We start from the raw sequence: 11515 nt of genomic DNA, 5'->3' as shown, positions 1-11515 counted from the left end.
CTTCTTGGAGATATTCTCAAAACTTATGGTCCCATGTGTATAATAATTTATTTCAGAATCATCTATATAAATGGTTCAAAGTTCATGGCTGCTCAGAACTCAATGTTATGAAAGCCAGCTTTAAAATCATCTTAGTATGTTTCAATAAATAACCTGGTGGGTGCATAAAATGTTAAAAATGCCTTTGGTTCTGAAGTCCCAAACTTTATGGTAAGTGTTTTACATGTGGTAGGTGTTTAAATAATGCCTATTTTAGTTGAATTTTGCTCATTGTGAATGATAAGTGATATAAATGGATATAGACAAAAAACCACATGATTAGCAAAGATAGTTATATTGTGACAGAAGGGGATAGCAAAGATGGAGGGATTTGCTGATACTCACTGGATGTTAAAAGACCTAGAAGTAGGCCTCTTGTGCTTGGGTCAGATTTCTCCAATGTAAGCTTTATGACAAGGCATGGGCAAGAATTCAATAATCAATTATGCATGAGTTGTGATCTGCACCATGAGAGCACCTTTCTTACTGACCTATTGAAATGCTGTGATAAGCAGGAATCAATCATTCAACAAGTGTCTATCAAGGAACTGCTCTGTTTTCTATGCTAGGCACTAAGCTAGGACCTGGTGATCGTGAAGACATGAAGCCATCCTTGATTTAAAGGAGATTCTATTAGGAAAAATATCATATACATATATAAGTCAATATGAAAAAAAAATAAATATAAGGACATTTTGGGGTAGGGAGGTACTTTCTTTTTTATTCTTTTTTTGTGTGTGTGTGGGGGGGCAATGAGGTTAAGTGACTTGCCCAGGGTCACACAGCTACTGTCAAGTGTCTGAGGCTGGATTTGAACTCGGGTCCTCCTGAATCCAAGGCCAGTGCTCCATACACTGCACCACCTAGCTGCCCCTAGGGAGGTACTTTCAGTCATTTTTCAGTCATGTCTGAGTGTGACCCCATTTGGCATTTTATTGGCAGAGATACTAGAATGGTCTGCCATTTCCTTCTCCAGCTTATTTTACAGATAAGGAACTGAGGCAAATGGGGTTAAGTGACTTGTTCAGGGTCACACAGTAAGTATCTGAGGCTGGATTTGAACTAAGGAGGGTGAGTCTCCCTGATTCCCACCCCAGTGGTTTCTCCACTGTGCTAGTGGGTGGGGGGAGAAATCAAGGAAGATTTGATAAAAATATAAGTAAGGTTACTAGTGACAACAAAAAGTTTGCACATCCTCCCCCTTTCAAGTGCTTATATACATTTTTGAAAATGACAATTTCTGGTGACAGAACAGTACTTCTTAATATCTATCTCTGATCTCTAAACTGCCTGTTTCTCATCCCTTCAAAGTATTACCACCAGAAATAGTTTGCCAGTGGTTACAATGACTAGTTACACTCTAGATTTCATGTTCTCCAAGATCCCAAACTTACTAGCGTGTCCATTTTACAGGATCAATCATTAATTACTAAAGTCCTGTATTTTTTCATTATTCTAGGTCACCCCTGGATCTACTTGTGCTGTCTTTGGTCTGGGAGGAGTTGGCCTCTCAATTATTATAGGATGTAAAGTAGCTGGAGCTTCCCGGATCATTGCAATTGACATCAATCCACGCAAATTTGAGAAAGCCAAGGCAGTAGGAGCCACTGAGTGCATCAACCCTAAGGACTACACCAAGCCCATCAGTGAAGTGCTGAAGGAGAAGACTGGCAATTCTGTGGAGTACACCTTTGAGGCCATTGGACACCTTGATACCATGGTAAGAAATCAGCTGGTAGAAAGAAGGATTCCAGAGCCAGCACTAAATGTTCAACCCCAGCTCTAATCTGAGAGATGGTAGAGTTCACTTCCCAATGGCTTAATTCATTCAGACCTTAGGATGCAGCTATGATCCGTACAAAAGCCGAGTTTACATAAACCAGTATAAATTAATGAACAGGAATTTAATAAGTTCCTACTATGTGGAAGCAGTAGGCTGGGTTCTGGAGATTCAAATAAAAAAGTGAGACAGTACCTGCTCTCAAGGAGTTTATAGTCTACTAAGCAGAAATAACATTTATAAAGGAGTGAAGAAAAGTATCTTGGTCAAGTAAGTCACAGGGGATGGTGGTTTTTACATTATTTCTAATGGCAATGGTTGTGTGATTATGATTATTTTTCTTTAAGCAAGAGCAAGAAGTATAAATGTAGGGATGGGAGAGAGGGTGATTCCTGATGGCAAGGCAAATGCCAGGATTCCAGTGTGAGGTGGACTCTGGTGTCCCAGTTGAAGGTAAGATATAATATGAAGCATGGTCTGGGCTTGGCTAGACATAGAAGTTGAGGGCAGTTTTTGCTCATTCAGACACCAATTTGTAAATTTTTTAATTGACCAAGAATATTTGAAGTGCATTATTAGATTTACATTACCAGAGTCAAGTATAGCTCTGCAACATTATCTTCTGAGTTAAAGGAGACAAGTAATTGCAAGCAATCAATACTTCAAAGAAAATATATACTTTCTTGAATCCTTTTAACAATAATAATAATAAAACAGCATTTGTGTGGGGCAGCTAGGTGGCGCAGTGGATAAAGCACTGGCCCTGGAGTCAGGAGTACCTGAGTTCAAATCCAGCCTCAGACACTTTAACACTTACTAGCTGTGTGACCCTGGGCAAGTCATTTAACCCCAATTGCCTCACTAAAAAAAAAAAATAGCATTTGTGTAGACTTTTGAGGTTTGCAGAGCACTTTACAAATATTGCTTCATTTTATTCTTATAACAATTATGCTAGTTAGGTGTTATTCTCATTCCCATTATATAGTTAAAGCAACTGAGGCCAAGAGAGTGACTTGCCCTGGGTTATCCAACTATACAGTAAGATTTTAAAGTTAGATTTGAATTCAGGTCTTCCTGACTCCAGGTCTATCACTCTAACCACTGTACCACTTCACTGTATAAAGAGAAGAAAAGTGATCCTTTTCAGAGCTCAACCTGCCTCAAGTTATCTGCCTGAGGAGCACAGAGGGGACAGGGAAACTACAGGGCCACCAAAGGGACTTTTGCAAGCCTTACAATTTCTTCCCAAGTAATTTAGATCCTTTCTCTCCTTCTCACTTTCCCCCATCTCACCAGTTTCACTCTCTCTTCCAGAGCCATCAGGGTCCAATGGCAAGATATACATCAGGATGACTGCAGATGGCCCAGTATGTTTGAGGCAATCAGGTTAAATGACTTGCCCAGGGTCACACAGCTAGTAGGTCAAGTATCTGAGACTGGATTTGAACTCAGGTCCTCTTGCCTCCAGGGCCAGTGCAGCTGGGTGGTGCAGTGGATAAAGCATTGCCCCTGGAGGCAGGAGGACCTGAGTTCAAATCTCACTTCAGACACTTACTTACTAGCTGTGTAACCCTGGGCAAGATACTTAATCCCAATTGCCTTAAACATTGGGGTCATCTCCAGTCATTCCCATGTATATCTTGCCATTGGACCCAGATGACTCTGAAGGAGTGAGGTTGGTGACCTTGCAAAACGCTCCCTCACTTAAATCCAATTCAGTACAAGTCATGACATCACCTTGATGTCATGGTCCTCTTTGAGAACAAAGGACAAACAAAAACAACAACTTTTCCCATCTGGGATTTCTGCTTCCTGGTGTGTAAATGAGCCTGATTGATTGGACCTTCAGATCTGGGCAGTGGGCCTGCCCTCAAGCTATCAAATGGAAATGAAAACGTCTTTCATCTAGCTGCTCAGTTAGTGTGATTGTTCTAACTCCAACCAGGGGGCTACAGTACTGGCCCAAGAGTGGAGTTTGTAGGGAAAAGAGGAATTTGGAGGGGCTGGCCCAAAGTCCTTAGTGATCATTATTGGCTAGGAGATCACTTCACAATCTCACTGTTGATGCCCCTCAGTGACCTAGGTGTGAGTAACTCCTAATTAAAGACAGTTGCCTGGCTTCACATCTTCTCTTAGTATTTAGATTTATTGCTGGAAACTGATGACATGCTTAATTAAACTTTTACAAGAACAATATGTTTCTATTATATATTAGTAGTGATAGTAGTAGTAATAATAATATAATTATTTTCTAGATATTTCCTAGGCTCTTCAAACAATGAGAGCACCTAGCCAAGTAGACTAATACTATGCCTCTAGTAAATATCTGGAGGAGGGGGAGACAGAGTGAAGGAGAGAGATGGACACAGAATGGGAGAAGAAAGGGGGGATGAGGGAAGGAAGGAGGGAGGGAGAAAAGAAAGGAAGGAAGGAAGGAAGGGAAGGAGGGAAGTAGGAAAGGAAAAGAAAGGAAAGGAAAGGTCTGGGGACAATGCTTTGATAATATTTCAATGATGGAACTATTGTGAACATGATTTTTTTTTTTTCAATCACAGCATGGTTATTTATATATATATATTTTAGTGAGGCAATTGGGGTTAAGTGACTTGCCTAGGGTCACACAGCTAGTAACTGTTAAGTGTCTGAGGCCAGATTTGAACTCAGGTACTCCTGAATCCAGGGCCGGTGCTCTATCCACTGCACCATCTAGCTGCCCCCTTGGTTCTATATTTTTTAAAATTACTGAATTTTGAGGTCTAAACTGTGGTACACCAGAATTGAGTTCCAATCCTGGCTCAGCCACACACTCTCTTGGAACCTTAGGGAAATGGCTTCACTTTGCTGGGTTTCAGTCTCCTCATCTATAGAGTGAAGAGGCTAGACCAGAGTGACTTCTAAAGTCCCTTTTTGCTCTAAATCTATAATCCTCTGATTCTAACTTCTGTTTCCTGTCTTTAGAGGGAAAATGTCTATTGAAGAGGGACTAAGAACTGCAGAGCTTCTACAATATTCAAAACAAGTTTCATTACAAAAGAAACCAAATCTATGCAAAGATGTTGGTGTATACTTCAATTTCTTGGCATTACATTCTATATCTCTTCTCCATGCCTTTGTACAGACTATCCTCCATGCTCCCTCTTCACCTCCATGACATTGAAACCCATTTCCCTCCAATCTCAGCACAAATACTACCTCCACAAGAGGCTTTTTTTATCTCCCTAGCTTCCACTGCCTGTCCCTTACTCCAACATCCAAATTACCTTGAATTTACTTTCTATTTTTTTTATACTTATATGTATATAGTTTGGTGACCTTCACATACATATTGTTTTTGTTTTTTGTTTTTGCGGGGCAATGGGGGTTAAGTGACTTGCCCAGGGTCACACAGCTAATAAGTGTCAAGTATCTGAGGCCGGATTTGAACTCAGGTACTCCTGAATCCAGGGTCGGTGCTTTATCCACTGCACCACCTAGCTGCCCCCCTTCACATACATATTGAATGTAGGATTCTTGAGGGGAAGGACTATTTTGTTTGTCATAACCAACACAGTACCTGGTAAATATATATATACATATATTTTTTTTTTAGTGAGGCAATTGGGGTTAAGTGACTTGCCCAGGGTCACACAGCTAGTAAGTGTTAAGTGTCTGAGGCTGGATTTGAACTCAGGTACTCCTGACTCCAGGGCCGGTGCTCTATCCACTGCATCATCTAGCTGCCCCAGTACCTGGTAAATACTAAGCACTAAATGGGTGCTTGCTGATCCATTCATTTGGAGGACTGTATTAATTGGTGGCAATGGAACAGGGCACAGATCTCTTCCTGTTCTGAAAAGATACCATAAGAAGCATATTTTCTAAGATTACATTGAATCTCTTCATCTTGACCAGGACAATCCAGCCTTCCAAGGAATTGAATCTATCCTGTTTTACTCAAGCTTGGGTGTTATCTGCATTCTTTCTCTGATGTTTTTTTGACCAAGATTTGAGTGACCAAAGTCACATATCCCAAGACCTCATTTTAATATAACCCACCTAAACCAATTAGATTTGATTGATATTTGATGGAACACCTACAGTTAGAAGGGTATATAAACTGTTAGTCCACAACCATTTTTGTCTTTGGTCTGAGAGAGATGACCATTAGCCATCCTTTTATTAATAGCCCACTAACCTTATTAATAAAAAGATTAAATTACCCAGAAAATAAAGAACCATATTTTCTCTTTCATTTGTATATCAGATCGATGCCCTGGCTTCCTGCCATAAGAACTATGGGACTAGTGTGGTAGTAGGCGATCCTCCATCATCTACAATGCTAACCTATGACCCCATGCTGCTGTTCACTGGACGCACCTGGAAAGGATGTATTTTTGGTGGTATGTGACTGAAAATGAGGGGTTCTCATTCAGATAAAGAGAAGTTACTAAGTAATTCCTATGTAACAGTGCTGAGAATACAAATACAAGTAAAAAAAACATTGACTGCTTCTAGTCTCAAGAAGCTTCCATTCTAATGAGAGGTGACAACACATGCAAGGCAGCTGGAGGAAAAGGTGGGGTGGGGAGCAAAGTGGAAAAGATCAGAGAGTCATGAGTGGAGTGAGGAGAAATGGGAAAATTGATGGCCAAACTGGTCAGTCCAGGTCCTGGGCAAGAAATAGTGGACTTGTACGGGGATTCACCAATCAGAGGAGAGACCATGGTGCTGGAAACATCTGAAGATAGATGACAAAGGTGTTGACACATAGGTGGAAGGGGCTGGGCATCTGACATGCCTTTTGCCAAGAAAGAGAAAGCCTATGACCTTGCAATATATTAAGAAAAATTTCATGGGGGAGAAAAGGGGGAATCTTTGAGTAAAGTTCAGAGAACAAGATAAAGGCGACATTTGAAGATATCAAAAAGAAAAAATATAATTACTTAGTTCTTATACTGACTGCTATCTCAATAATGTCACCCCTAACCTAGGAGGGATTTTTATGACTAGAAGTTCTTTTTACTTGAATTTTTGACACCTTTTTATATCAACTAAATTCCCAAATATATACTTCTACCTCTTCCTACACAGAGAGCCATTCTCTGTAACAAAGAATAATAAAATAGGGGAGGAGAAAGAAATTTATCAAAACTAACACATTACCAAGTGTGCCAGTATATGCAATATTTCAGACTCATACTCCCATCTCTGCAAAGAAGGGAAGAGGGAGCATTTTCTCACTTCTCCTTTGGGACCACCCAAGCATTTTAATTACACAGCATTCACTGGGGGCGGGTCTTTTCATTTGCATTATTGTGGTCATTGAATATGGTTTTCTTGGTTTTGCTTACTTAATTTTGCATTGATTTATATGAGTCTTAACATAATTCTCTGTGATATAATGATTTCTTATACCACAACAATATTGTTACATTCCTGTGTGTGGCTGGAAGTTCTGGTTTGCTCTATCACTCTGCAATGTCAAAGGGCCATGCACACATTTCCTTGACTTCTAAGTGGCACTTTCAGATCCAAAATTAGAGTAAATAAGAAATGACAGAAGGTTATAGATTCACATCATAACAGATGAGTTGACCTCCATAATAGAAACTCACATTTATATAGTGTTTCAAAGTTATAAAGCACTTTCTTTACAACAATCCTGTGTGATCACTAATTCAAGTACTATCCCCACAAAGGACACAACTGAAAGTCAGAGAGGGTCAACAGCAGTATAACCCACTTTTATATTTCTAAATCATGGCACTATTGACATTTCTATCCTGTTGTCCCTAATATGACAGTACAGACTGAGCTTTACTCTGCTGTTGCTAGTGGTGGTAGAGGAGCTATCTATGAGGGAAGGCTATGACACCTGGATCAGTCAATAGAATTAAATCCTTAGGTTCCTTTAAAAAAAAAACAACTTTTTTTTTTTAAATTAGCAAAAGTCCACCTTTTCACTTCTCATTCATGGAATTTGTATTCCAAGCCTGGACCCAGAAGGGAATCACAGGTAACAAAGCTGTCAGTTGTTGCCTGTCTTCATGGTGATTCCCTACTATGGTTCTGGTGGTGACCTAGTATGGGTTAGGAACCGCCCCTTGCCAAGGTTCACAATCTGTTCCTGGGGAAAATAGTACTCTGCTAGTAGTATGCTACTGACCTGCCCCATCCCCAGGAACTGCAAACCTTTGCTGACCTGGGATGGACAAATGACTCATGACTTTTTCTGGATTTCCGTGTCAGGATTTGGTCTGCTGCATTTTCTAGATTTGTTGGGAGGAGTTTTGTTTGCTTGATTTAGGGTGGGGAGAAACCTCACTGTATTGCTTCCAGTCCATTTAGCCATAAGACTTCTGATCTCCACTGAATACCATTTTTATTTTATCTATGCCACATTATTTTCCCCATTAAATCCACTACCTCTCCTGTCTTCTCTACAACTATTGATGCTCTTAATCACACTTGAAACCTTGGAGAGAAAGCACAGTGTAGGTGATGAAGAACTGGGCTAGTGTTAAGCAGATTTTGGTCACTGTTCTTCCTCTTTGTTTACCTCTCACTTGCTTACTCTATCTCAGATCTAAATCATTCTATGATTCTAGTTTAGATCATGCAAAAAAATGTAAAAAATAGTTGCCATGAATAGAAGTTATTTTTTAAGAACTTGTTGGAAATGACAACAAAAAAGAAAAAAATAGAAAACCAACAAACAAGATACATTAAAATGTAGTCACGAGGCAGCTAGGTGGCACAGTGGATAGAGCACCAGCCCTGGATTCAGGAGTACCTGAGTTCAAAAAAAAAAAAGATAGAAAGAAAAAAAAACAAACAAAATTTAGTCACAATATATCCTAATATCCTAATATTTGTCCTCATTACTGAGGAACACACATTCTACAAGTTAGTTCAGAACGTCATTAGGTGAAACATTTATTAAGCTTGGGAAGGTAAAGAAAAGAGAAAATGCTAGAAGATAGCATCCCTGCCCTTGAGAAATTTACAAATTTAATAGGTATTAGTGGCTTCCAGTTGACAGAAGGACCTGGCTGAACTTGAGGAACCTCTGTGATTCATTGCCCCACCTAGATCATCTGGATAATTTAGTATCTGTCACTCTCAAAAGGGAATCACATCTTGAAATCCCATATGCTTAGAGAGCAATCTGGAATTATGTCCAAAGAGTTATGAAATTGTGTAAACCCTTCAACCCAGTAGTCCCACTATTAGTTCTGTTTCCCAAGGTGATTAAGGAAAAAGAAGAACCTATATCTTCTAAAATATTTGTAGCAACTCTCTTTGTGGTAGCAAAGAACTAAAAACTGACCCATCAATTGGGGAATGGCTGACTGGGTTTTGGAACATGATTGTGATGGAATACTATTATACTGTAAGAAATGATGATTGATTTTAGAAAAACACAGAAAGACGTATAAAATAATGAGTGAAATGAGCAAAATCAAGAGAATGTTGTATATAGTAACAGCAATATTGTTCAAAGAACAAATGTGAACAAGTTATTCTGAGTATTATAAACACTCTAATCAACTACAAAGGACCTGTGATGGAAGATGCTATCCGTCTCCAGAGAAATGATAAATAGAAGTATGCGTAGTATGGTTTTACATGTGTATGTATGTATGTGTGTGTGAAATGGTGGTGGTCTTCTCTAGTACAAGGTAGTAAGGGAGGAGAGGAGACAGTTTGAAACTTAAAATGTAACAAAAAAGTAAATTAAATTAAATTAAATTAAATTAAAGGGGTGGCTAGGTGGCTCAGTGGATAGAGCACTGGCCCTGGAGTCAGGAGGACCTGAGTTCAAATCCGGCCTCAGACACTTAACACTTACTAGCTGTGTGACCCTGGGCAAGTCACTTAACCCCAATTGCCTCACTAAAAAAAAAAAAATTTAAATTAAAAATAATTTTTTTAAACCACACAGGCTAACAAGCTTCAAAACATTAATACTTGTATCTATAAATTAACAGAAATTAATAGGGCTTGCATCTGATTCCTAAGAACTGAACAATAAACCCAAAGTGAATAACCTTCTCTCCCAAGAGATTTGCATAGTCCTAGATTCAGCTAATGTCAACAGTTACTGCTTTCCATTAATACATCTAGTTGCAATTTTCCCTGTAGCTCGCTCCTCCATTCTTCTTAAGCCATCATTCATACGGAGTTCACACAATACCAAGTTTCACATAAGAGGGCTCTAGTGATGGTAGGAGATATAGGAACTCTTTATTCTTGTGTTTCTTGGGTTGATTCTGCCTTCAACACAATGGTGTACTGGCAAATATTTAACAATCAGCTCTCAAAAAGAAAATGTTTGTAAAGCACATGTTTTATCTGTATTTTAAAAAAATTGTCTCCATCTATGTCCTAAATATACACAATCAATAACACCAAAAAAACCCAACCAATTTGTAGTGTTTGCTGATTTCTGAAGAGTAAATCCTCACACTGAAAATGGAACAATTGGCTCCAATGAACCAGTTTGATCAGGATCCAGCATACCATTGTTTTAACCCTATGTAGGTTCACAGTGAATTATTTCCTTTTACCTCTTCTCCCTTAATTCATCCAGGCAATGTCTCTCTCCGTCATCTCAGACCTTCCTGCTCAATTTCAGGGAGTAGAGAAATTTCCCACTTTATCTCTAATTGTTTCTATAGTTCTCCATCTCTTAGAGTAGCTGATATAGGTTGTTAAAATTATCCAGGGCTATGTTCCAAAATATCTATAGAGACAGAAGGAAGAGAGGGCCAATTCCTGGTGTAATCATGTTAGAATAAGAGAGTAATTTGCACTCTCTGTTACCTGATTTGCTTGGGGAGAAAGGACAAAGCCAGTTTCTGTCTCTGGTAAATAGTGATGATTTTGGACTACCAAACTTACAGGATTGTTATGAGGATCACACAAGATAGTATGGAGAGCATTTTGTAATCTATCATTATAATGCATTCCACAAAGTACTAGCTAAAAAGGAAACTAGAAACAAAACCAACAAAATAATATCAGCTTGGAGCAGCTAGGTGGCGCAGTGAATAGAGCACTGGACCTGGAGTCAGGAGGACCTGAATTCAAATTTGGCCTCAGACACTTGACACTTACTAGCTGTGTGACCCTGGGCAAGTCACTTAAACCCAATTGCCTCACAAAAAAACAAAACAAACAAACAAGCAAAAATAATAATATCAGCTTCAAAACAGAACCTGGTACAGTATGAAGGATCCAATGTGGAAGCCAGAACGCCATCCATACCTACTAGTTAGGTGACTGATGAAGGCATCTGGTTTCTGCAAAACTCCCCCAAAATTCCCATTTAATTTCTTATGCCAACCCATGATATTTTGAAACCATGATGGGAAAAGTAGTAATATGAAAGGGATAACCTCTATTTGAATATGACTGTTTTGTGAATTATAAAGCCCTATATAAATATGGGTTATTATGGCTTTTACCTAAATTTCAGACAACATAATTGGCTCAGAGTGAGGTTAGTTAGAAAAGGTTTCTTGAATGAAGTGAAATTTTGGTAAAGGACATAATGGTCATGAACAAATTTGAGTCCCTTCACTTTACACTTTTCCTATGAAAAAGGACTTCTATATACTACATGTCATTAGATTTTCTTTTCTTTTCTTTTTTTAAGGGGCAGTGAGGGTTAAATGACTTGCCCAGGGTCACACAGCTAGTAAGTGTCAAGTG

The 11515-nt window shown here is 39.1% G+C and overlaps 1 protein-coding gene across 3 annotated transcripts in view; it reads left to right on the top strand.

Annotated features, from left to right (window-relative positions):
- The window catches only part of LOC122732624 (all-trans-retinol dehydrogenase [NAD(+)] ADH7-like), a 41005-nt gene that overhangs the window by 23633 nt on the left and 5857 nt on the right, over nucleotides 1-11515 (top strand). Inside the window, exons 6-9 of one of the 3 annotated variants that reach the window (XR_006353634.1) lie at nucleotides 1499-1759; nucleotides 2167-2272; nucleotides 4778-4874; nucleotides 6063-6175. Coding sequence is in view for 1 of the 3 variants with exons in the window: in XM_043972897.1 (XP_043828832.1) it covers nucleotides 1499-1759; nucleotides 6063-6198 (397 nt within the window). In the remaining 2 variants the exon portion in view is untranslated. Of the gene's footprint in view, nucleotides 1-1498; nucleotides 1760-2166; nucleotides 2273-4777; nucleotides 4875-6062; nucleotides 6199-11515 lie in introns of those variants that run through there. The other 2 variants (XR_006353633.1, XM_043972897.1) reach the window with 2 other exon arrangements.

The sequence above is a fragment of the Dromiciops gliroides genome, chromosome 6 (assembly GCF_019393635.1).
Source record: "Dromiciops gliroides isolate mDroGli1 chromosome 6, mDroGli1.pri, whole genome shotgun sequence".
In the NCBI taxonomy this organism is placed as follows: Eukaryota; Metazoa; Chordata; class Mammalia; order Microbiotheria; family Microbiotheriidae; genus Dromiciops; species Dromiciops gliroides.
Note: the sequence above shows the minus strand (reverse complement) of the source record. Positions and strands in the feature narration are given on the sequence as shown.